Source organism: Delphinapterus leucas, chromosome 2 (assembly GCF_059928025.1).
Source record: "Delphinapterus leucas isolate spDelLeu-1000000601 "Yukka" chromosome 2, BTC_Dleu_Yukka2, whole genome shotgun sequence".
In the NCBI taxonomy this organism is placed as follows: domain Eukaryota; kingdom Metazoa; phylum Chordata; class Mammalia; order Artiodactyla; family Monodontidae; genus Delphinapterus; species Delphinapterus leucas.
In genome coordinates this window covers 93,873,845-93,899,842 of record NC_143130.1, presented here as the reverse complement: position 1 = coordinate 93,899,842, position 25,998 = coordinate 93,873,845, and the positions used below count along the sequence as shown (strand labels likewise).

General features: G+C 41.7%; 2 protein-coding genes across 10 annotated transcripts in view; one reads left to right on the top strand and one right to left on the bottom strand.

Moving 5' to 3' along the window:
* The first annotated feature begins 1,659 nt into the window (after positions 1 to 1,659).
* On the top strand, positions 1,660 to 24,647 carry EIF3J (eukaryotic translation initiation factor 3 subunit J). Of its 7 annotated transcripts, none has more exons than XM_089907282.1 (9): positions 2,628 to 2,910; positions 3,571 to 3,674; positions 13,994 to 14,051; positions 14,558 to 14,649; positions 18,056 to 18,170; positions 20,697 to 20,766; positions 20,886 to 21,046; positions 23,157 to 23,230; positions 23,580 to 24,647. In XM_089907282.1, the coding sequence occupies exons 1-9, from the start codon at positions 2,643 to 2,645 to the stop codon at positions 23,709 to 23,711; spliced, it is 1,074 nt and encodes a 357-aa protein (XP_089763408.1). In that variant the 5' UTR covers positions 2,628 to 2,642; the 3' UTR covers positions 23,712 to 24,647. The 7 variants fall into 7 exon arrangements, 6 of the variants coding, with proteins under 6 accessions (XP_089763411.1, XP_089763412.1, XP_089763408.1 ...); XM_089907284.1 differs by lacking the exon at positions 2,628 to 2,910 and adding an exon at positions 3,057 to 3,484; XM_089907283.1 differs by lacking the exon at positions 20,697 to 20,766 and having other exon boundaries at positions 20,885 to 21,046.
* Positions 24,648 to 25,278: 631 nt separating this feature from the next.
* Positions 25,279 to 25,998, bottom strand: part of SPG11 (SPG11 vesicle trafficking associated, spatacsin) — a 76,376-nt gene continuing 75,656 nt past the window's right edge. For all 3 annotated transcript variants that reach the window (XM_089907278.1, XM_022587202.3, XM_022587201.3), the window contains exon 40: positions 25,279 to 25,886. In XM_089907278.1, coding sequence (XP_089763404.1) covers positions 25,706 to 25,886 — 181 coding nt within the window. In that variant the 3' untranslated portion in view covers positions 25,279 to 25,705. The remainder of the gene's footprint in view (positions 25,887 to 25,998) is intronic.

Below are 25,998 nucleotides of genomic sequence, written 5' to 3'. Positions count from 1 at the left end.
TATCCAGTCAGTCACTGTGTTAGTCAGGGTTATTCAGAGAGACAGAACCAGTAGCATGTGTATATATAGAGAGAAAGATTTATTTTAAGAAATGGCTCACAGGGAATTCCCTGGCTGTCCAGTGGTTAGGACATGGCACTTTCACTGCTGAGGGCCTGGGTTCAATCCTTGGTTGAGGAACTAAGATCCCACAAGCTGTGCAGCGCAGAGAAAGAAAGAAAGAAAGGAAGGAAGGAAGGAAGGAAGGAAGGAAGAAAAAGAAAAAGAAAGGAAAAGAAAGAAAAATTGGCTCACGTAATTGTGGGAGCTGGCAAGTCTCAAATCTGCAGGGCAGGTCAGCAGGCTGGAGACCCATGGAAGAGCTGATGCTGCAGAGTCCAAAGGCAGTCTGTAGGCAGAATCCCTTTTTCCTCAGTGTGTTTTCTTTTCTTTTCTTTTTTTAAAAAATTAATTAATTAATTTTTTTTTTTGGTTTTCGTTGCTGGGCGTGGGCTTCCTCTAGTTGTGGAGAGTGGGGGCTACTCTTCATTGCGGTGCACGGGCTTCTCATTGCGGTGGCTTCTCTTGTTGCGGAGCTTGGGCTCTAGGCGCAGGGGCTTCAGCAGTTGTGGCACACGGCTCAGCAGCTGTGGCTCACAGGCTCAGCAGCTGTGGCTCACAGGCTCTAGAGCACAGGCTCAGTAGTTGTGGTGCATTGGGCTTAGTTGCTCTGAGGCATGTGGGATCTTCACGGCTCGAACCCGTGTCCCCTGCATTGGCAGACGGATTCCCAACCACGGTGCCACCAGGGAAGTCCCTCAATGTGTTTTCTTTTTCTTTTTCTTTTTTTTTTTTTGCGGTACGCGGGCCTCTCACTGTTGTGGCCTCTTCCGTTGCGGAGCACAGGCTCCGGACGCGCAGGCTCAGCGGCCATGGCTCACGGGCCCAGCCGCTCCTCGGCATGTGGGATCCTCCCGGACCGGGGCACGAACCTGCGTCCCCTGCATCGGCAGGCGGACTCTCAACCACTGCGCCACCAGGGAAGCCCCCCTTTTTAAAAAAAATAAAATTTAAAAAATTAATTAATTTATTTATTTTTGGCGGTGTTGGGTCTTCGTTGCTGCGTGTGGGCTTTCTCTGGTTGCGGCGAGCGGGGGCTACTCTTCATTGCGGTGTGCGGGCTTCTCATTACGGTGGCTTCTCTTGTTGCAGAGCACGGGCTCTAGGCACGCAGGCTTCAGTAGTTGTGGCTCGCGGGCTCTAGAGCACAAGCTCAGTAGTTGTGGCACACGGGCTTAGTTGTTCCATGGCATGTGGGATCTTCCCAGACCAGGGCTCGAACCCGTGTCCCCTGCACTGGCAGGCAGATTCTTAACCACTGCGCCACCAGGGAAGCCCTCGGTGTGTTTTCTTAATGCCTTCAATTCATTGGATAAGACCCATCCACATTATGGAGAGTAATCTGTTATACTAAAAATCTGCGTCTTAAAGGTTAATCATAAACAAAAAATACATTCACAGCAACAACTAGACTAGTGATTAACCAAAAGCTGGGTACCATGGCCTAGCCAAGATGACACATAAAATTAATCATCAGAGTCACTAAATTCTGTTGATTCTGACCCTTAACTATTTATCTGATTGGTTCCTTTCTCTTTGGCCACTGCCTTGCTTTAGGATGGTGTTCTTCTCTATTAATTCATAAAATATTTACTTATGTATTAGATACTGTGCCAAATGCTGGAGATATAACTGTTAATAAAAGACAGATTGTGCCCTAGGGACCTTACATTCTAGTCTTTCCTTGCCTTCTGTCTTACCTCCTTCCAATCCCTCTTTATCAACGGATGGCTGTATAGCATTGCCTCTCACACTTTAACGTACAATCATCTGAGGATCTCGTTAAAAGGCAGATTCTGATTCTGGGATGGAGTCTGAGATTCTACATTTCTGACAAGCTCCCAGGTGTTGCTGATCAGGAACAAACTTTGAGTAAGTGGGCTGTAGGATATCTTTTGGAAGACCATCTTTTATAAAATGTGTACTATTTGTAGACTCTGAAAAGGTACACAAGAAATGGGAAACATAGTTGCCACCAGAAAAAACAGAATGGCTGATCACTGTGTATACCCTTTTGTAACTTGAACGTTGTACCAAGTACGTGTGTTACATATTCAAAAATAAATTAAGAAAACAACAAAAACAAAATAAAAATATCTGAAACTGCACGCCTCTGAAAATCCTGCAGTGGAGCCCAATGGCCCGAAGGACAGAGTGCAGGTTAACCCATCTTAAACCCTTTATTACGATCAGTTTACCTGTTCAGCTTATCTCCAATTGCGCCATTCAGTCAGACCAGGGACCACATGCAATCTTTCTACGGGAAATGCACTGGAGCAAATTTCACTTGGTCTTTAAAACTCGTTACTGCAGTGCTTACCCTCCCGAAGCCTTTCAAGTGGCCTACCGCTCCCCGCCAGCCCCCCGCGGTTTATGTTACCCATTTACATTTAACCTCGCAATGCTTCTTTTTGTTGCAGTCATCGCACTGTGTCGAAATTTGTTTACATGTCTATTTTTGCTACTTGATTGTGCGCTCCTTTAGGGCAAGGCTAGAGTTTATGCTTAGCGCAGACCGAGTTCCGAAATTATTCTGCGAAAGAATGAATCATGTATTGGCTTCAAGGAGCTCAAAGGAAGGGAAAATCCTTGAGCACTGGGGCTGCCTTCGATCCCTTCGTGACGAACTGGAGGCAAGTGTGCCAGGAGCTGACTCTGAGCACCCTCGCTGGAAAGGCTGCCAGGAGCTCGGCCCTCTCCGCTCGCTTCTTCTCGGGAGCCCTGCGTACCCCGGCTTCCAGAGGGACCCCACCTCGCCCAGCGCAACCGCGCCCTCCAGTGATCGGGGAGGCCAATCCACCGCCCCCACAGGTGGGCGTGGAGTTCAGAGCCCGCTTCTGAGTGCGGCGTGGAGAGGTTGTGGGTTTCCTAGGTGTCAGCCAGCGGCAGCGAGAGGCGATCCGTGTGACCAGAGGAAGGGCGCATCCGACTGGTTGGGGCGCGGATGGGGTTGGCAGGGGAGGGGTGGAGAGGGCAGGCGAGAGCCCAGCGCAAGGCAAGGTACCGCCCTGCTAACTTTCCCGCACTTACATTTCCTTCCCAGGGCCCAGGATTGGGTGCCTTCCCTCAGCCCCTTCCTCTCTCCCCACCCCACTAGCCCACAGGACCTCCCCGGGGCGTGGAGTACAGGACGCTCCGCCTTGCCCGCCGCATTCCGCGCCCCCTTCCGGCCCGCGCGCACTTCGCCCCAGCCGCCGCCAGAAGGGGCGGGGCCTGGGCCCTGGCGTTCAGTCAGCCAAGGTCCCAGCGTGCCCTGCGCCGGTCAACGAGAGCAGATCCAGTGACTCACATCCGCCGCGCTAACTCTTTGCTCGCTCTCTACTTGCACACGCTTACACCCGGCTCGAGATGGCGGCGGCAGCGGCGGGGGACTCCGACTCCTGGGGTGAGGAGAAGTTCCGGGAGCAGGGCCTGGGCCGGCGCTGGCCCCACACCCAGGCAGGCATTAACGTGGCTCGCTCTCTTCCGTAGACGCGGACACGTTCTCCGTGGAAGACCCGGTGCGGAAGGTGGGGGGCGGCGGCACCGCCGGCGGGGACCGCTGGGAAGGCGAGGACGAGGACGAGGACGTCAAGGTGGGTGCGGGCCGGGGCTCCGAGCAGTGTTGGAGCGGGCTGGCGCTGTCGAGGGCGGAGTTGCCCGCCGACGGGCGGGCGGACGGACTGTGGGCCCGGGGGCGCCACCCGGGCCTGCGGGCCGTGGGTCTAGGCTCGAGCGTAGGGCCTGGCGGTGCCCTGTTCCCCTCCTTTCGCCGGCCATATGGGCCGGAGGCGGGCAGCGTGATCTGTTGAACTTCCCTAACGAGTCGCTGGCCCCAGCCGTAGCCTTAGCCCTAGCCCCAGCCCTTCTTTGAAGGTCTGCGCTCCGGTCTGGATCCCACCCGCCAACTGGCGACGGGAGGTGACAGCAGCTGCTGGACCGGCCCACGTGCAAACTTCGCGGTCTGGAGTTGCTCGCGGGGATGAGACTGGGAAGCTGAGAATGGAGCCCCTGGCTTATCCCATATGGAAAGTCTTGCAACCCACCTGCCCTTTCAAGCTCAGGTCTCCCCAGGGCCAATAACTCATTTATATCCCCGAAGGCCCATTTGTAGAGTTTGTTCGAGGTGTTAGATGAGTGAAATATTGTGGTTTAATTTTAGCCACCTTTTTTTTTCCCCAACACAAACGCAATAATTTTTAGCCTCCCTTCTTCCATCCTGTGGTAAAAGGATGAACTGAGTACTGAGATAGCTAGCAGTTAGTGATGAGAAACCTGGGTAGTCCACACAGCGACCTATTATTCATTTACACACGAACGCGTAAGGAAATAGTGAAGATTTGGTGGTTGGAGAAGACGAGGGAGTCAGTGTTTTGTGTTTTTTTGGTGGTTGTTTGTTTTTCCTATGCCTTGTAGATTTGAACCTGATTTACCGTCTTCGTTTGTTTTTGAGAACTCCTGGGGGCTTCAGATGACATGACTACTGCATTCGTTTTTGTTTTTCAGGTAGCTACAGAAGTCTCAAGCACAGAATGTTAAGACTCTTACTAACAAACTTCTCAAAATCTTTTTATTTTTGTGAAGATAAGGTTTAGTATGAGTTGGAAAATGGTTGTTTATGGTTTCGATTCATTTGGTGAATGTTTTACTCTTCTAACTTCTACCCTTCAGCTCATGCTAACAACCCTACAAATCCTTCTGCTTGGGTTGAAAAAAAATATAAGCTAGGTAATCACTCTGAATTTTGTGTTAATACTGCTTTTGTTACATTTTACCTGAGTCTGATGAGGTGGATGTCCAAATCATTGAACAGCCTGAGGTTCAGGGATGACGCGAGCTTTGCAAATCTTGGGTTTAATAAGTGAGCAATACTATTGTGAAGATACTTAAATGCTTCATTTAAATGTTGTATAGACATGGGAATGGATTGTGTTATCAGCCTCATTGCAAGATATTAGTTACCTCCCTACATTGTAGCAGATTTTCTGTTTTGAGTCTTTAGTTCAGATTTGTCCTTTCACTTTTTCTGTGCAGAGTGGATGTAGGAGTTAAGACATCTGTTATGAAAATTGGGAATAAGTGAGAAGAAACGACTAGAGAAATCAGAAAAGAATTATCAGAAAATGAAGTTTGAATGAAGTAGTCTAGACTGATATCATGAAGAAGACTGACTGAAATTATTGTATCTAAATGGTGTCAATCCTGATAAATATAATTCTGAGCACTTGGAACTAATTTTGGAGATTTATAAGTTGTAAATCTTATTTACAAAAAGGTAAATCTTATGTACCCTAAAGGTCATCTCGCCTCTTTGCACTCTTTTAGTGCAGAATTTCTTTCTTTTATACAAGTAGCTTATTTCTTTTACATAAACTTTGAAGTTGATATTGGAGTAGAAAGCTGAACTTGTCCATTTTATTTCCATGTTGAAATGCTGGTTTATTTCTCTTGAGTTTCTCCAAGACTTCCAAGTTAAGGTGTTCATGGAGTAGTTTGATTCCTAGTAGTTTGGAATAGACAGACCTGGATCTATATATTTGCCTTGACATTTTCTGTTTGTGGTCATGAACCAGTTTTTTAATCCTTTTTTCTTTCTCTTCCATTTCCCAATCTTGTCATTACAGAAGCTACCTCAGAGGATTATTTTGCACTTTAAATGAGATAATATGTTAAGCATTAAGCAGAGTTGCCTGGCACTTGGTAGGCACTCAGTAAATGTTAATTCTCTCTCTCTGCAAGAGAGAATATTTTTCTGGCTAATGGAAAATACCTTTAGGCTGTTTAGATCGAGTAGCTGGGGTTATTTTTGTGCCACATTTTCTTGTGCTTAAGCTCAGTAGGAGTAAGTTCTCTCCACGGTGGCTATTTACTGTGAATTTTTTGTTTTGAACTGAATGACCATGGTTATCAAGCAAGTTTTTGCTTGCTCAGAGGTTACCAATCTAGAGTTGAAATTTGTCACCTTGAATGGTAGTGAGCACAAGTTTTCCCTGCTATCCGAAAGTAGAGCATTCCTATGAAACCTTCCCTGAGCTGAAAGAAGCAATTGCCTTAGGACACATCTTGCTAACAAATGCACAGGATGAATCAAGGTAAAGCACAGATGCTTGCAGACACAGTTCAAAGCTATGGCAGCTTGATGCTGAGATGCTGAGTAGCTTGGTGGAGAAGGAGCTTGGCCTTGGCGGTGCCACTCTTGCTGCTTGGGTGCACGCTGCCTCTATAATGGCTCAGTGCAAAAACGAATGCTATTTTCACTTGTAATAAAAGCGAAAATCCTCTTTGGATTTCTTTCACTTAGCGAGCACAGTTATTAATGAGGGTCATTCGAAAAAGCGAAGTGGCATGAACTGAACTTTAAAAAGTGAGGGATACCTATAATACCAAATTTCTGAATTCTAATGTTTTAGCGTTTAATCCTTTTGTAAGGAGATGCTAACAAGGTTTAGTTACCATGAGATCGAATAATCATAGTTTTAAATAATACAGTATGTGAATTTTTGAAAAGTCCTTCAAAAGTAAGGTATGTAGAAACAGTAAGTTCTTCAGTTTATGTCAGCATCTAGTGTTTAACCTTTAAGAGTATAGGTTTAATGTCATTTGTAGTGTCCTGAGAAATGAAAGGAAAACTGAGGTCCTCGTTACAGTAACTTGCTTCAGTAGTTTACTGTTTTTCAGTAGATACAGCATTTTGCTGCCCTTGACTTTTCAGATAGCTGTCTGAAAGTGGCAGTGCGTATAGGTGAAACTGTAGAATTTTTAATATTCATGGTAGGGGGGAGTCTATGCTTCTTCCCAGTGAAAAGGTAAGAACTAGGGAGCGTACTTTCCTGTCACATTAGCTTTATATTCCCTTTCTGTACTATCCTGATGTTATGTAGAGGCAGTGGGAGGAATTATTTTCTTGGCATATATCTCTGGACTCCTTCCCCATTGCTGGAATGATGTGTAGGCTATGTTGATTAAGAAGGCACAGACTTCCCTGGTGGTGCAGTGGTTAAGAGTCTGCCTGCCAGTGCAGGGGACACAGGTTCGATCCTGGTCCGGGAAGATCCCACGTGCCGTGGAGCATCTAAGCTCGTGTGCCACAACTACTGAGCCTGCGCTCTAGAGCCCACGTGCCACAACTACTGAAGCCTGTGCGCCTGGAGCCCGTGCACTGCAACAAAGAGTAGCCCCCGCTCGCCACAACTAGAGAAAAGCCCACATGCAGCAGCGAAGACCCAACGCAGCCAAATAGATAGATAGAAAAAAAGAAAGAAAGAAAGAAGGCAGTGAGTACCTACCCACTGCACGCAGGAACAATACAACTTTTACTCCATTTTACTAGTATCCCATCATTTCAGTGAAACAGATTAGAAGCTAGATTTATTCAAAGGGTGTGGAGTTTGTTTTGAGAAAACTTCTGGCTGTGATCAATCATCTCAGACATTTGCTTCTGTAATGTTATTACAGAATTTCTTTAAAAGATCCTAGAGAGGGCTTCCTTGGTGGCGCAGTAGTTGAGAGTCCGCCTGCCGATGCAGGGGACATGGGTTCGTGCCCCGGTCCGGGAAGATCCCACATGCCGCGGAGCGGCTAGGCCTGTGAGCCATGGCCGCTGAGCCTGCGCATCCGGAGCCTGTGCTCTGCAATGGGAGAGGCCACAACAGTGAGAGGCCAGCGTACTGCAAAAACAAACAAACAAACAAAAAAAGATCCTAGAGAGCTGACTTAGTTGAAAACTGCCTGCCTCATCATGCCCATTCAACTGTCTGTTAGGATCCTATCCTGGTTAATAGTTTATATCTACCAGAGTAAGGACATTTTTAAGCGTTGGAAACAGTACTTCTGAAGTAGGGCATCTGTATTTCAAAGAAATTGGAGATTGCTGGGAAATTCTCAGAAGGTGGCATTTTGCTAGGAAATGGGTATCTGGAAGTGTGTGTGTGTAACTTACGAGAAGTTCTAAACATATAAAGAAGTGGAAAGAAAAGTTTAATAAACCCATGACCAGGGACTTCCCTGGTGGTCCAGTGGTAAAGAATCTGCCTTCCAATGCAGGGGACGCAGGTTCGATCCCTGGTCAGGGAACTAAGATCCCACATGCCACGGAGCAACTAAGCCTGCGTGTCGCAACTACTGAGCCCACACACCTCAACTAGACAGCCCATGTGCTGCAAATTACAGAGCCCACCCACTCTGGAGCCTGCACGCCACAACTAGAGAGAGAACCTGCACACCACAGCTAGAGAGAAGCCTGCGTGCCACAACTAAGACCCGACACAGCCAAAAAATAAAAAAGAAAATAAAGAAAAATAAAATTTTTAAAAACCATGACCAATCTTATATCTTCTGTATCCCCACTTACTGCTCTCCTCCCCCAACCAGATTATTTTGAAGAAAATACCAATTATATCATTTCAATACCCTGACAGTTTTTTTTATAAACTAGTAAGTTTTTAGTTAGGATGGTTATTTTTACAATAAGGCATCCATTACCCCTTCCCGGCCCCCCACCCAGTTCGCCATAATTAAACTCGGCTACCTTGTTTCTATCGAGTAAACTCCTCCACTTGTGCCTCTGTATTCTCCTTTGTTTTGCAATTTGAATCTCATTTTACATTTTTGTTTTGTTTTTTCCTTTTTTAAAGAAAAACACAATGACATCTTAAAAATTTAAAAGGCAAAAAAAAATACTGAAAAATATTTACCTAATATATTTGTCATGCTGGACCATTGAAAATAAATAAGCCACTTGTTTAGAGTTCAGTGTCTTGTTCTTGATCTAGCTTAGCCAGGAATTTAAAGTAGAATTGATAACAGTTCCAAATATGAGACAGGTCAGCATTAAGATGGAATTCAGCAGAGTGCTGAGCCATAGTAGGGTGTTAAAAACTTAATGAATTGACTTAAGTGAAGTAGAATTTATTGAGGCAGGTACCTTGGCTTCCAGAGACCATCATAGTTCTGAGGTGATGGAAGAATATTTGGGCTGCTTTTAAGAACTAAAGTTTCCTGGCAGGTCTAGCCATGGCAGGAGCTCACTACAGAGTTCTGAGGCTTCTCAGAGCAGGTTGGTACAGCTTACAGAACACCAGTAAATGACTCTTACTGCAAGAGATTATGCTTTATCTAAACCAAACTAAAGAAGAAAGGGGGAGGAGTATATGTTAGTTAATGGACTATTGCTATGGGACAGAAGAAATTTACTGCTCATTTGAAGCTACTTCTATTTGACGATCTATAAATATATCTTGCTTAAGTTGGAAAACATTTTCAGCCCTAAATGTGTTCTCTTATTGCATGTGACATTCTGTAGTTGTACATTATAAAAATGACAGACTGGCCAACTACTGACTGCATTATTAGGAATAAAGAAAGCAGGGTTTAAATTTTTTATGTTATGTTTTCAGTTCTTAGTCATATTTGATTGGGAAGCAGATTTTAAACTTGAAAAGCAGCCATCTCTTTCAGAGAAATGGCTCAAATGATGCTGGGTGTGTGTCTGTAGAACATGAGTATAGATAAGTGAGTAGTTTATCAACAGCCTCTCTTCTGAGGAAGCTGGCAATTTTAGGAGAGCAGCCTGGTTAATACTTTTGGAGATAGATCGGATATTATAGTTGGAAGAGTTATTGGCTACCAATGATAATTGGGTAAAGAATTTAACTGGGTATTTATAGGTAATCTCTTGAACCAAAAACAACCATTTAGGGCTTACAAAATTATAGACTTAACTCCCTATTTTAAGTGTTCATTTTAGGTGTTTCTCTTGGAACCCTTCTTACATTTTCTCTGAATTTATTGTCAGTATTTACAAAGTCCTGATGTTTATGGAAAATTAGGCAGATACAGACATTCTACTTTTATACATTTACTTTTACAACTAAGGATGCAAAAACTCTTTAAGTTCTGGGGGAAAGCTACCTGGCCTTCTGCTTTTGGGATTGCATGTATTTGGAAGTATGGCCAGGCTCTTTTTGCTGACATCACTATGCTCCCTTCTTTAGGAACTTGTCCCCAGTATAGGAATAACTTCAGGGCAGTTATTACTGTTTCAAGCAGTCTGGGGTGAGGGTGCCTTTCATGGTCCTTTTATGAACTGAGGAGCAGATGTCATGGTTGTTTCCAGGACTTATTAGGAACCACTGTTTTTGCTACTGAAATCCATTCTGTGGTGGAATTCTCTGTAGCCTTGTTATGCTTGCACTGATGGGACAGTGTAATGACTGTCTAGAATAAGGTTTATTCTTTGATAGGGAAACCAGGGCGGGGTAGAGGTGGGGCATAGAGTTAGTGCGAATGAGATACTGAAGGAGCAGTGATATGGGTGGGGTGATGTTTTACTGGTAAAGGGAACTGAGGCACATCAGCATTGAACAGAAATGTTACTCTGTTGTGCTGTTTCTCTATGTTGGAGTTACTGGGATGGAGCTGCTCATTTTCAGCTATACCTCTCCCTTCTTGGCCTCCTAGTACCAGAGGCTGCTAGACTCATTTGTTAAAATTAGTGGAAATCTAGCACAGGCAATTTGAGATGAATAATTGACATATTTGTAGCTGGGCATATCTTAGTATGTACTGTAACCCTTCTCTTTGATATGGGGTTCCTTGAAATTCCAGGGGACCTCATTCCAGAACTAATTGAAAGAACAAATTTTGGTGTGGAGGGACCTAGTTCCCAGACATATATTTTATACTTCAGCACTCAGGTAAGAAGTCATGTTTAATATGACGCTTTAAAGGAACTTTGGCCTGTTCAAAACGGGTTCCTTCATTATTTTTCCATTCGGATTGTGGGATAGCTATCTCTGGGCCTTAGTGTACTTATATGTAAAGTAGGGATAACACCACCTTACTTACAGAACTTTTGTGAGGGTTAACTGTTACTATATGTAAAGTCCTTTGGGGAATTCCCTGGCTGTCCAATGGTTAGGACTCCGTGCTCTTACTGCCAAGGGCCCAGGTTCAATCCCTGGCTGGGGAACTAAAATCCCACAAGCCTCTCTGTGCAGCCAAAATTTAAAAAGTAAAAATAAAACATAAAGTACGTTGCACAGTGCTTGGTGCAAAGTAAGCCCTCAGTAAATGTTATCTATTATTATTATCATCATCACTGTTATTAGTAGGGAGTTATAAATAAACATCCCCTGGAAGTAAGCAGTTGGTCCTTTTATCTGAAGCACCATCTAAGCAGCATATCACTCACAGACCCAGCTTTCCTGTGTTCTGTGAAGATTAAAATGACAAAAAACTCCTGGTAGTAGTTAACTTTTATATTTAGCTCTCTGGTTCCTTTTGTACTATTGTGTATTGATACAAGCACTTAAGCAAACCAGCAGGGTAGTATAAACATTTGCTGTCTAATTTCTAATCTGGTATCTTAGATGTTCAAACAATGACTAGCTGGTTTGCTTTCATTCTGTTTGTTAACTATGAACTAAGGGTTAAATTGCAAAGGTAAAGTTATTATAAAAATGCTTTTGTACAAAGTTCTTCCCACTGCTTGCAGACCCCATGGCAGCCTTAATCAGGATTTTTTATTTCTTTGGATTTACAAATTTTTATTAAGAATCAAGGCTTGGTTAGTTTATATACCTAGGATGCTGATTCAGATTTATGACCTGTCTTGTTAAAAACCAGAAGCTTGGTGTCATAGTTATGGCACATTAGTCAGCTTCTGCCTCTTCCAGTAGCATCAGGGCCTCCTGCTTTGCACCTGCCATGCTGTGGCTCAGCTTCCAGTGGGCGTGTCCTGGTGTGCCTGGCGGTTGTTGAGACAGTGGTCAGGCTACCTATAGATTAAAGCCTATTTAAACACAGGGCTGTGTCTTTGTCTATTAAACCTTCTAAATTCTGTGGAGCCTTTAGAAGATTGTTTGATAATTGGTTTATATTTTGCCCAGTGACTGTGACTGTAAAGACAGTATAGATCCACCTTAAAGTGCCCCGCCCAAGTTAGGGAGTGGGTTCCATGAAGCTGTTGATCAGCTCTTGACTTTTCTAATACTGGGATTAACTTTTTTTTTAATTTAATTTTTAAAAATTGAAGTATAGTTGATTTATAGTGTTGGGCTTAAATTTTTATAAAGATTTAATTCATTAACCAGGGTTGTGTTGTATGGAATATTGCTTGAAATAATCAAGCCATTAGCTAGAATGTTGGATGCTTTTACATTTGGGGAAGTAAGAAGTATAAAGACTGCTCAGTTTTTCATTTAAAACAACTGAATTATTTAAGAGAGGCTGTTAGTTTTGGCTTGGTTGTCTTGTGTTTTAATTGTTAATGGAGAAGCTTTTTTGTGGAGTTAGACAAGTTGATACAAAAATTCATATGGAAAAACAAATGTGCAAGGATGGCCAGGAAAACAGTAAAACACCCTGAAAACCTGCAAGGGGTGACTAGCCCCAGCTTACATACGATAAAGCCTCTAATCAAAACAGTCGGTACTGGTACGTGAAGAGACAACAGACCAGTGCGATAGAATAGAAAACAGAAATAGACTAGGTACCTAAGAAAATTCAGTATATGGTAAATCACAGGGCAAAGATGGACTTTTTTTAAAATTGAGATATAGCTGATGTACAATATTATAAGTTTCAGGTGTACAACATAGTGGTTCACAACTTTTAGAGATTATACTCCATTTATCGTTAGAAAATATTGGAAAGGTGGACTTTTCAATAGATGGTGCTGTGACAGTGGGTAACCATTTGGAAAAAGATAAAATTAGATCCGTACTTCACACCATACAAAAGAAAAACCTCCAGTGGATCAGAGATCTAAATGAAAAAACAATGAAAGCATACATGTTCTAGAAGAAAATTCCTTGCTTTAAGAAAAGACTTTCTGGGCTTCCCTGGTGGTGTAGTGGTTAAGAATCCACCTGCCAATGCAGGGGACACGGGTTTGAGCACTGGTCCGGGAAGATCCCACATGCCGCAGAGCAACTAAGGCTGTGCACCGCAACTACTGAGCCTGCGCTCTAGAGCCCGCGAGCCACAACTACTGAAGCCCGCGCGGCTAGAGCCCGTGCTACACAACAAGACAAGCCACCGCAGTGAGGAGCCTGCATACCTCAACGTAGAGTAGCCCCTGCTCGCCGCAACTAGAGAAAGCCCGCGTGCAGCAACAAAGACCTAACACAGCCAAAAATAAATAAATTTAAAAAAAAAAAGACTTTCTAATTGACTTGGAATCCAGAGGGAATAAAAGAAAAGATTAAATTTTACTGCATAAATGTGGTGGGGTACATAGCACTTAATGGGGAAAACACTAGAGGCATTTCCATTAAGAGAAGAACAAAGCAATGATGCCCATTTTCTCTGCCACTGTTCATTCACACTGTACTAGAGGTTTTGCCAGTGCAGTTAGATAAGAAAAATCAATTGTGGAGGCACATGAATTGATGAAGAAGGAATAAAGCTATCTCTTGTTTGCAGATGATATGGTAGTATACCTGGGAAAACCCTAGAAAATCAATGATGGAACTAACTTAAGTGAAATGAATTTAGTAAGGTAGCAAGGTATAAAATTAACATACAAAAACCAATAGCTTTTCTATACTAAAATAGTAACTGGTTAGAGGACATAAAAGGAAAAAAAAAAACATATTTACAGTGGCAACAGAGATGATGAAATACTTCGGAATAAACCTAAAGAGAAATGTGCAAAACCTCTAAGAGAAACTTTAAAACACTCCTTGAAAGATACAGAGGGAGCCTTGAACAGATGGAAAGATAGCCCTTTTTCTTGGCTAGGGCAGTTCAACATTATAAGATATCAGTTCTCCCAAAATTAATTTATAAATTTAATGCAACACCAAAAAAAAACCCCAACAAACTTGTTTGTGTGGAGTTAGACAAGCTAATAATAAAGATCACGTGGAAAAGTAAACATGCAAGAATTATTAACGGAGGTCCTTTTCTTTAGGATAACTGGGATGATGATGATGATGATGAAAAAAAAGAAGAAGCAGAAGTAAAACCAGGTAAGCCATTGGGGTTCTTCCATTTTTGGTTTTATATCTTAGTGAACATCTGATGCTTATGTTAAGACAAATGAGAAAATGCCTACAAAATCAGAAATTTTGGTTATTTTTAGAAACCAAACATCCTTCCGTTCCCACTTCATTCTCTTCTCCCTGTATCTCTTCTCTCTCCTCAAAACATAATCAGATTAGATACCTGCCAAATTTCTGTTTGAGTGCTTTTGTTAAAGGAGAGAGTAAAAAATAAGGCATCATAGTTGAATGATCTAAGTCCTGCCTAAAGGACTGTAGGGAAATAAGAAGGGAGATGTTTGGATCTTAGGGGTCAGATTAGAGAGGAGAAAGGAAGAGTCCCAGAACTTTCCTATTCTTATTTGCCAGGAAATCACCATATGAAATTGGAGCTATGTGAGGTTTGGTCTCTTGAAGTATATAAGTATCATGTCTGTCTCATTCATAAACTGGAAAGTATTCAAGATAACTGTGATTAAAAACATTACTTTCAGAAGTAAAAATTTCAGAAAAGAAAAAAACAGCAGAGAAGATAAAAGAGAAAGAACGGCAGCAGAAGAAAAGGCAAGAAGAAATTAAAAAGAGGGTAAGTACTATTTATTTTCTAAAATACAGAATTCTCACATCAGTAGTGGTGCAGCATCTTAACAGGCAGTATTACCTAATAAATAGTACTATTTATTTTCTAAAATATAGAATTCTCACATCAGTAGTGGTGCAGTATCTTAATAGGCAATATTACCTAATCATTTGAGGGGCTTTGTAAGGACTATAAATGGATACCGTCAGATAAGATGATCCCAAACAAACTGAATTTGTGGTTTTTGCAAAAACCAAACCCAGAAGCTGTATGTATCAGAATGCCTTTTTAAGTTTTCACAGACATTTTGGAACATGACTGTGTTGTGACCATAGTCAGTGATTTTTGTCAGTGCCTGCAGTTCTCTCTAGCTGTGATTAGTCTTTTGTTTTTTTTGCAGTGTACATTTTGAGTGAATACAGAAAGTGTCCATTTCTCTGCCATGTGCTGTATAAATGTTTTTGTTCTTGATTATTTGGAGCAATATCAGGAATTTTGTGTTAATTTACTTGCTTTTTGAATAGAAAACACATTTACATGATTCAAAAATCAGAACGGTATTAAGAAGCACTCCCAACTCTTCACTCACTTGTCCTGTTTCTCTCCCTCTATCCCATAAGTAAATATTGGTTTATGATGTCTCCAAGGTGATTTTGTACATTTGTATACAACTGTATAGTCATATTCCTCCCAATTTTTATAGTTTTCATCTTGCTTTATTTAATATATCATGGAAATCTTGCCATAGATCATGGCAAGCTTTCTTATTTTATTTTTTATTTTATTTTATTTTATTTTTTTTGCTGTACGTGGGCCTCTCACTGTTGTGGCCTCTCCCGTTGTGGAGCACAGGCTCCGCATGCGTAGGCTCAGCGGCCATGGCTCACGGGCCCAGCCACTCCGCGGCATGTGGGATCTTCCCAGACCGGGGCACGAACCCGTGTCCCCTGCATCGGCAGGCGGACTCTCAACCACTGCGCCACCAGGGAAGCCCACAGTGATTATTTTTTTTGATGCTTAAATTGTCCCAACATTGGACAGTAGGGGTCCCTCAAAGCTGTTCCTATCTTCATCCTTTTGACAGAACTCCATTAGTCTTTGAAAGGTTCCTTGTTTTTTGGCACAATAAGTAATGCCCGGGGGTTCCCTGGTGGCACAGTGGTTGAGAATCTGCCTGCCAATAATGCAGGGACGCAGGTTCAAGCCCTGGTCTGGGAAGATCCCACATGCTGCAGAGCAGCTAAGCCCATGCGCCACAACTGCTGAGCCTGCGCTCTAGAGCCCATGGGCCACAACTACTGAAGCCCGCACACATAGAGCCCGTGCTCCGCAACAAGAGAAGCCACCGCAGTGAGAGCCCGCGCACTGCAATGAAGAGTAGCTCCCGCTCACCGCAACTAGAGAAAGCCCGCGTGCAGCAACAAAGACCCAATGCAGCCAAAAATAAATAAAAATTAAAAAATAATAGAAAAAAAAGTAATGCCTGGCTTATCTGGTAGACTCCCCTAGGCCTGGAATCAGCTACTAAAATTCCTTTTTAGTAGCAAATTATCATGGCCAACAATGTGTGAGAATGTCTGTTTTCCCCAAGTCAGGAACATTTTAGATGCTTTTTAATAATTTGTATATCTAAAAATACCTACATGTATGCTTTTTAATTAATCAATTTTTGGCTGCGCTGGGTCTTTGTTGCCGCACGAGGGCTTTCTCTAGTTGTGGCAAGCGGGGGCTACTCTTCATTGCAGTGTGCGAGCTTCTCATTGTGGTGGCTTCTCTTGTTGCGGAGCATGATCTCTAGGCACGCAGGCTTCAGTAGTTGTGGCACGTGGGCTCAGTAGTTGTGGCTTGCAGGCTCTAGAGCGCAGGCTCAGTAGTTGTGGCACACGGGCTTAGTTGCTCTGCAGCATGTGGGATCTTGCTGGACCAGGGATTGAACCCGTGTCTCCTGCATTGGCAGGCGGATTCTTAACCACTGCGCCACCAGGGAAGTCCCTACATGTGTGTTTATATGATCAGAACAAGCAATGGATTCTTATAGCTCAGTCTAAGAAGTTGTATTGATTTGATCTTTCTTGGTCATTGAAGTTAGAATTATACTTATTTTGTTGTATCTTGATATTAGTCTCCAACATAAACCTTAGTTTGCGTAAATTAATTTTATCTTAGGTCAAGTATTGAGTTAAGATATATTCAATTTTGATGCAGGAAATGATGTTCAGGTCTACTAAGGCAATTGAGATATTTCCCTTTTTCTTTCGAGAAAGTGTTCTGAGATTTCCTAACTTGGCATCATGACCTTTCTTTTTTTTTTTTTGGCGGTATGCGGGCCTCTCACTGTTGTGGCCTCTCCCGTTGCGGAGCACAGGCTCCAGACACGCAGGCTCAGCGGCCATGGCTCACGGGCCCAGCCGCTCTGCGGCATGTGGGATCTTCCCGGACCGGGGCACGAACCCGTGTCCACTGCGTCGGCAGGCAGACTCTCAACCACTGTGCCACCAGGGAAGCCCATGACCTTTCTTATTTCATCTTCTCCATGAGAAATAAAATGTGACCTATTTCAGAAGTGGACTTCTGAATCAAACTCGTCGAACTGCACAGGCACGGATAACCATGAATGGCACAAATTCCCTTCATCTTTTTCCCACTTTGATAAATATTATCAAAGATAGCCCCTTGTAGTAACAAATTGTAGAAAATTATATTACAGTATATAGAAAGGATATAAACTAAACTGTTAACTGTCATCTCAGAGAAGTGGAACAAAAAGATAAATAGGGGGGAAAAACATTTTTTTTCTGTCTACATTGTATTGTCATATGGATGTGCCATATACTTTATTTAACCATTCTGTTGTGGAACATTTAGGTCATCTCTAAATTTATTTGATATTATGAATAATACCCCATTTGACCTCCTTTTGGTTAAATATTTGTATGCAGCTTTGGTTTCTTAAGATGAATACCTACAAGTGGAATTATTTGATTAAAGCATATAAGAATATTTTTAAGACTTGATAAATATTACCAAGTTACCCTAGAAAGGTTGTTTCAATATACAGTCTTAGCTAAAGTATGTGAGAGTGCCATTTTCAACTTGTCTGCAATCTCAATTCCTTAATTAAAAAAAATTACCACAAAATAAACCCAGTCTTCAAATCTGAACTCTGTCACATGACCACCTGAGTTAACCTTCTGTTACCATGGGCAGGTTGCTTACCCTCTCTGTGCCTCAGGTGTTTTTCCTGTAAAATTGGGATAAGAATATCTAAAAGAATGCCTGAAATACAGTAAACACTTTATAAGTGTTTGCAATTATTTATATGTGTCTAGAAAAAAAATTCATACAATACAGAAATGTTCTGGGTCCATTATAATCCCAGCCCTTTTAAAACTTCATTGCTGTCTCATTTTAGTTAGAAGAACCTGAAGAACCTAAAGTGCTAACACCAGACGAACAATTAGCAGATAAACTGCGGCTAAAGAAATTACAGGAAGAGGCAGACCTCGAATTAGCGAAAGAAACTTTTGGTAAGTGGGGGTTTGATAACAGTGCAGTATTGAAGTTCCAAGTGAATACTATGGAAGTCTTACTAGTTACGAAAATTCAGAAAACACCTTTTTTGAAGAAACATGATACTGGCTAATTTAGATAGTAGAAAACAGTTTTTAATCTCTTTTGTTTATATTTGAGATTTCATTACTTAAGGTAGAGTGAGATACATGTTCAGATTTTTGAATAATTTGAGTATTGTATAAAAGGTGATTAAGATAAAAAGTAATTGTGGAAGCAATCTAAGTGTCCATTGACAGATGAATGGATAAAGAAGATGTGGCACATATATACAATGGAATATTACTCAACCATAAAAAGAAACGAAATTGAGTTATTTGTAGTGAGGTGAATGGACCTAGAGTCTGTCATACAGAGTGAAGTAAGTCAGAAAGAGAAAAACAAATACCATATGCTAACACATATATATGGAATCTAAAAAAAAAAAAATGGTTCTGAAGAACCTAGGGGCAGGACAGGAATAAAGACGCAGACGTAGAGAATGGACTTGAGGACACGGGAAGGGGGAAGGGTAAGATGGGATGAAGTGAGAGAGTGGCATGGACACGTATACACTACCGACTGTAAAATAGATAGCTAGTGGGAAGCAGCCGCATCGCACAGGGAGATCAGCTCGGTGCTTTGTGACTACCTAGAGGGGTGGGATAGGGAGGGTGGGAGGGAGACACAAGAGGGAGGAGATATGGGGATATATGTGTATGTATAGCTGATTCACTTTGTTACAGAGCAAAAACTAGCACACCATTGTGAAGCAATTATACTCCAATAAAGATTAAAAAAAAAAAAGTCATTGGACCCAAATAAAGTATACTGCTGCTTTAAATGTATGTATCAGCTGGATGAAATTTGGGTGAAATGTGAAGTCTAGCTTTGAGATTTAAATATTGAACTGACTGTAGGACTGTCCTGTTGTCTTAAGTCTGGATAAGATTTAGACAATAGTATGCTGGTCCTGGTGGGGCATTCAGCTTTGGTTGTGCCTTCTTGTGCTCAAGGTCCTTTCTTTCTGTACCCTTTCTTGGCCTTCACCATGCCCTATCTTTAGAGGACTTCCATTTCTGTGTGCCATGCCTGCAGCTGTGGTTAGTGTGTAAGATAAAAGATATGTTCAGGATTCTGTAAATAGATAATAAGTTCAGAGTGTTCCAGGAGGATAGTTACATGGCACAGAGGGTAATGTAAGAAACACGGTCAGAGAAATAATTAAAAGTTCTCACTTCATTTAACCAAGTTTGTTGTTGTCTCTGTTGAGTGCTTTTCAGAGTAGAATGTTGTGTTGAAACAGTTAAATAACTTTTTTTTTTTTTAATGTTTATTTGCTTGTGCTGGGTCATAGTTGCGGCACACGGGCTCCTTAGTTGCGGCATGCAAACTCTTAGTTGCGGCATGCATGTGGGATATAGTTCCCTGACCAGGGATTGAACCCGGGCCCCCTGCATTGGGAGTGCAGAGTCTCAACCACTGCGCCACCAGGGAAGTCCTGAAACAGTTAAATAACTTTTAAATGAAACCTAGAGCCAAGAAGGATCTAGTTATTTTGATTTTTTCCTCCCCTCTCCTCCCTCTTCTTTAAAATGGATCAAGCAGGCTGACTGTAGTGATTATTCTCCTTTTCACTGGAAGTATGACCTTATCTTTCAGTGGGTCTTTAGCAATCTCAAGAGTTGCTATGGATGCTCCACTGGTGAGTGCTTGGCATGTCTTAACCACACTCATCTCATTACAGAGAGCACTTGGCCACTATCCTGTCTTTGTAGAATAGTAAAAGCCACCCATGTGTTTATTTAAGAGGAGGGTTTATGTGGTAATAAATTCTAAGATGGAACACCAATTATAGATTAAAAGGCAAAAACATGTATTCATATGGTGATCATTTGGTTAATAGGATTTTAATGTTGTGTTTCTCATACTAAAATACTGCATCAATGTTATTGTTAACAACTAATTTACTTGATAATTGAGGAGTATACGGAAGCATAGTGTCTGATCGCCTAGAATCCTTTTAGGCCAGATTAATTTTTCTATTGGGATTTAACACATGGTTTGCTCTTTTTTAGCTTCTGTAGTTAGCTGGATACTTTCACAGGAACCATCTTAGTTTGCTTTGCTTTTTTCTTTCTCTCCCAACTTTTCTGTGGGCTGTTCTTGGACAGATGCTTTAAGAGCATCACTTTTGTGCCAGGGACTCCTTTGGCAGTGTGGTGAAGCCTTTGGGGCCCTTCTTAATATACTGTCTTTAAATGCATAAAATACACAGGATTTTACTTACAAAGGAAACCTGTTATAATGAAATAGGTATCAAAATATTGAAATAACCTGTGATTCAGTAATTACGTACAGACCATTTGAATTCTGTCCAAGGATTTCAATAGACTCAGGTTAAGAACCTCTGTTTTAGAATGAAATAACAGGGTTATTCAGGTATCTAATTAGTTTCTAAACTTTAAAAAAATCTTTGATATTTTGTCCCCTTTCTCCTACAGGTGTTAATAATACAGTTTATGGAATAGATGATATGAACCTATCTTCAAGGGATGACTTCACAGAGTTTGGAAAGTTACTAAAAGAAAATTACACAATGTGAAAAATCACTATATTATGCCAGTTTTTTTTAAGCCTTAGTTCGAGTAAAAAAATCTTTGATATTTTCTGTGTCCCCTTTCTCCTACAGGTGTTAATAATACAGTTTATGGAATAGACGCTATGAACCCATCTTCAAGGGATGACTTCACAGAGTTTGGAAAGTTACTAAAAGATAAAATTACACAATATGAAAAATCACTATATTATGCCAGTTTTTTGGAAGCCTTAGTTCGAGATGTGTGTATTTCATGTAAGTAATTCTAATCTCTGGCCTCTGTGAATGGATGTGTAGGGGCACATCATACTTAGGAGAATGGAGATTGACTTTTGAGGGGAGGGGATGCTCTAATATATTTAAGATTTGCTTTTTAGCAGTTAGCTTGGGAGTATTGTTCTGCAGGTATACATTGAGTTTGAGTGGTTTTGTTTTTGTTTTTTGAGGGTGCTTTCTGAGTGTTACAGTGGCTTCCCAAAGAGACATCTGTGCTTGTTGGCACAACAGCTAATAAAACACTAGTTTCTTATTTTATCTAATTATATATTGGAGGCGGCGGCTAGCAAAGTGTCTTTTGGGGAAAATCATACAGAATTTTAGAGCTGAGTGAGACCACAGCGAGTGTCTGTTCATTTTATAAATGAGGAAGCCCATGGCCAGGTGCAAGTTGCTCAGCAGAGCTGGCACCCATTCTCTGGGTCCATGGATTTGGTTTCATGCTGAGTCATATATTTCAGGGGCAGGGGATATGGGAGTGACAACCTGGGGTGGTATAGCACTAAGGTGGGAAGGACTGCTTTTGCTAGTGTCTGCTGTTATTTTTATTTTTTGCTGTACGCGGGCCTCTCACTGTTTTGGCCTCTCCCGTTGTGGAGCACAGGCTCCGGACGCGCAGGCTCAGCGGCCACGGCTCATGGGCCCAGCCGCTCCGCGGCATGTGGGATCTTCCCAGACCGGGGCATGAACCCCTGTCCCCTGCATCAGCAGGCGGACTCTTCAACCACTGCGCCACCAGGGAAGCCCTGTCTGCTGTTTTTAAGATTGAGAAAAATAAATTCTACACAATGAGGTTTTTTTTTTTTTTAATTAATTAATCTGGTTGCGTTGGGTCTTTGTTGCTGCACGCAACTAGGGCTTTCTCTAGTTGCCTCACGCGGGGGCTACTCTTCCTGCGGTGCACGGGCTTCTCATTGTGGTGGTTTCTCTTGTTGCGGAGCTCGGGCTTTAGGCGCACGGCTTCAGTCGTTGTGGCACGTGGGCTCAGTAGTTGTGGTGCACGGGCTCAGTTGCTCCACGGCATGTGGGATCTTCCCAAACCAGGGCTTGAACCTGTGTCCCCTGCATTGGCAGGCAGATTCTTAAACACTGTGCCACCAGGGAAGTCCCTACCCAATGAATTTTAAGTTAGGTTTTCTTTGGGAAATTATTACTAAGCTGAAGGTTCTGAATTTGATCAGTGATATACCCATAGTTGGTGTTTTATTTTCTGTATACTATTTTTACTGTTTTTGAAGGTGCTCTCTAACCAGACTGAACACTTTTTTGGGTAGCTAAAAACTCATGTCTGTTTCCAGCTTTATATTTTTATAAGGATGGAAGGATGTGTTGTCCACTAAATGGGCTTATTTCCTGGTGGGGCACTTAGATTTCTGAGATAACTACCACTTTCATTCTCATTCCTGTGCTATAAAATGGAGACCCCAAGGGGTGGGGAGTTATCATCTGTAGGTTTAAGAACTGTTACATGGGCTTCCCTGGTGGCGCAGTGGTTGAGAGTCTGCCTGCTGATGCAGGGGACACGGGTTCGTGCCCCGGTCCGGGAAGATCCCACATGCCGCGGAGTGGCTGGGCCCGTGAGCCGTGGCCTCTGAGCCTGTGCGTCTGGAGCCTGTGCTCCGCGACGGGAGAGGCCACAACAGTGAGAGGCCTGTGAACCGCAAAAAAAAAAAAAAAAAAAATTGTCGTTACATAGTCATTCAGATACTCCTCACTGAGCATCAAGGATGTTTATTTCCATAAGTCATGGTTATTCTCTGCGTATTTAGACCGGATAAGGAAAAATGGTAGGGAGCATTGTGAGCTATAAAGACATTTCTAGTTTCTCGCTGGTGAGCAGTGTCATTATAATTAGAGTTCATTATAAATTTTTGTTGCTGAGTTTGCCATTTTACTTTAAACGGTTCTGATCTGTGAGCCTAGCCACAGACTGAATGATTCTCCATCGTGTTATGTTAAACAGGAGAAATTAATAGCCTTTCCAAGTTACCGAAGTTAATGATGGACAAATTAGATGGAAGAATGTATATTTTGCTTTTACTTATTCTCCAAAATGCTTAAAAATTACTGGTATGCTTTTTTTTTTTAGTGGAAATTGATGACTTGAAAAAGATTACCAATTCATTGACTGTACTTTGCAGTGAAAAACAAAAGCAAGAAAAGGTAAGAGCTAGCTGCGTGGGAAATGTGTATTACACAAGGATGGGGTATAGGCATAATATTCTCAACAAGTGTAGTAGGAGCCTGAGAAGTCGAGCACTGCACTTCACCAATACCATTTATATTGGAATAGAACAGGAGTATGAGTGCCATTACCATCCTTTTGTTTACAGACATGTTCATGTTCTCCTGAATTAATAATAGAAATTTCTCTGGGTCAGGTGTGGGATCTCCCTTAGAGAACTAAGTTTTTTCTAGAAGCAGAGCTTTGTTGACTCTATGAGGGTTGCTGTACCATATAAGATGCCCACAGTAGATAAAATCTCATGAATTATTCTCTTTTTATCTTCAGCAAAGCAAAGCCAAAAAGAAGAAGAAAGGTGTGGTTCCCGGAGGGGGATTAAAGGCTACCATGAAAGATGATCTGGCAGATTATGGTGGTTATGATGGAGGATATGTACAAGATTTTGAAGACTTCATGTGACGTTTTATCTTCTCCTGGTGTCTTCTTTCTGTTGCCCACAATCCCTTCAACATGTAGCACAACTTCCTTTCCTTTCAGTTCTGCCAAATGCTACAATCAGAAGTGCAGTATCTTTTGTGCTGGTTATTAACCCCTTGACACTTAGGTGCTAATGTGCAAATGAGGGAACTTGGATCTTGCTGCCAAGGGGTTAAAATTGGGAACCTCCATTGCTACTAAATCATAGTTTAAAAAAACAGACCTAATAATGTTGCTATCTGATTCCATAGCAGCAGTCACTAAATTGGAAACAAAGGTTGCAACATGACAAAAAATTGTGTAGTATTTACCAGCACCATTCAGTAATACAGCCTTAACCATACCTCCTTGAACTACTTCATAACTTGTCAAGAAAAGCAGTCTGCTGCAAGGGCATGTGGTGTGCACCTAGTATTAAAGTTGCTTTGTCTTAAAATTGAGCGTGAGGATATTAAAAATACATTGTGAAGAAGACTGCTTATCTCAGAGTGAAGATACGGCGGCTGAAAAGCACTAGTTTGATACTTAAAAATTAAATGACCAAAACCCTCCAACTTGGAAGCTGAAGAAGGTAAACCTCTCCATTATTGCATTACCAAGTTGTGGAATCTCTTGAATGCTAGACTGTCTAGTTTCTATTTATCAGACTATTCTACTGATGGAGTGCTTCAGATGGGGGAGGGAAACTCCTTACCTATTTTATTTGTCTGATTTAAGTGTCTGAGAAACAAATCTCCTTTGTTCTCTGAGGCTGCAGTGGATCAGCTTTAACAGGGTTTTGGCATTTCCTTTCCTTTATAAAACGTGTTTAGCAAACTGCGCCACTTAACTACAGTTTGGTAAATTGTTATGTTAACAATTATGACATCTGCAATGTTTTATAAAGCAACTAATTTAATAAAGTCACTATTGTGAGGACTTAAATTTTGTGTTACCTCCCAAGAGATATTTTTGGAGAGTAAAGAACAAAGCTCTTGGGACTAGAGTTCTCTGTATACTTATAAAGCTTAATAAGTGCTTGATAAGTAGATGTAGTTTTAAAACAAAAATGATGTGTGAGGTCCTTAATAGTGTCACCCTAGAGCAACAAAGGCATAGAGCTGCCTTCCTCTTCTTATTTATTTGGGGAAATTGGTTGGTTGTTTAGATACTAAGGCCTAATTAAGTACCTAGAAGAACTATTTATTTGGAGTAATTGAACTTATAACTCAGGTTGTGGCTGTAAGCAGAGATAGGGTGATCGTCTCTATTATATATTTTCTTTTAAGCAATTTAACCAAATCTGTGGTTGGAGTCTTTTTTTGAAACTGCCACAGAACCAAAAGTAGGGACAGAGCAAAAAATATTTTAAATTTCTCTCTCTTACACAGGAAGTAGGATCCTCAATCAAAAGCTCTGTAGACCACTAAGTGGAAGACAGGACCATCTAAATGATTTGAGGAATTAACAGAAAGCAGTGACTACACAGCAATAATTACAGCCACTAAAGATTGTTTTAAGGCAGACAAGGGCTAAGATTTCCTTAGCAGTAATTAATAATGACATACACTGAATTTAAAATCTATTTTATTATAGAGATCAGTTTCTAATAAATGGAAATGTATCATCTGTTCCTTAACTGTGTAAATAATATTAAATTCCTTTGAAACTGGAATCTGCAGGCACAGGCATTCTTTACTAAATATTGTATCATCTCCTAAAGTAGAAGCTATCCTGAGGAAGATGGACTTTTGATCTTAATACCAGTATCTATATAAAATGGTATAGATGAATAATTATTTTCAAATGGGAATTTCCTTGTGAAAATTCTCCTTCTTCACCCACTATTCACAAAGGACTGGTATGGTCAGTCCTGGGGTTTTACATGGCATTTCTATAGTCTGACCACAAACATCTGTCAGTACCTCATTTCAGTATAAGAAAACAGGCATGTATGAATTTTTGGCAGTAACCATCCTCATGTCATCTGAATCCAGCTAACCTGCTAGCATGTCCTTTAGACAGCAGCCTGTCTGAGGGTCCTTCAGAAGCACATTTACAACGTCATAAAATTTGTGTTCGTATGCCAGCTTGTAATACAAGTAGACGTCTTCACAATATGTGAGTAACTTCTTCAGGTTTTTCACAACTAAGTCAGTAGGCTGATGATGTTTACATCTGGACAAAGAAACAAGAACGCACAGGTTAAGATAACTGCACCTCGAACGAGGGCTATCAGCTCTGATACTTATCACTGTCTATAGAGGAGAAGGTGCTTGAATCTGAGGAA

Coding starts and splice junctions, on each gene's coding strand:
- EIF3J (XM_089907282.1), top strand. CDS start 2,643: ATGAATCATGTATTGGCTTCAAGGAGCTCAAAGGAAGGGAAAATCCTT. Junction 14,052..14,557: donor AGAAGCAGAAGTAAAACCAG/GTAAGCCATTGG, acceptor CATTACTTTCAG/AAGTAAAAATTTCAGAAAAG. Junction 14,650..18,055: donor AAGAAGAAATTAAAAAGAGG/GTAAGTACTATT, acceptor GTCTCATTTTAG/TTAGAAGAACCTGAAGAACC.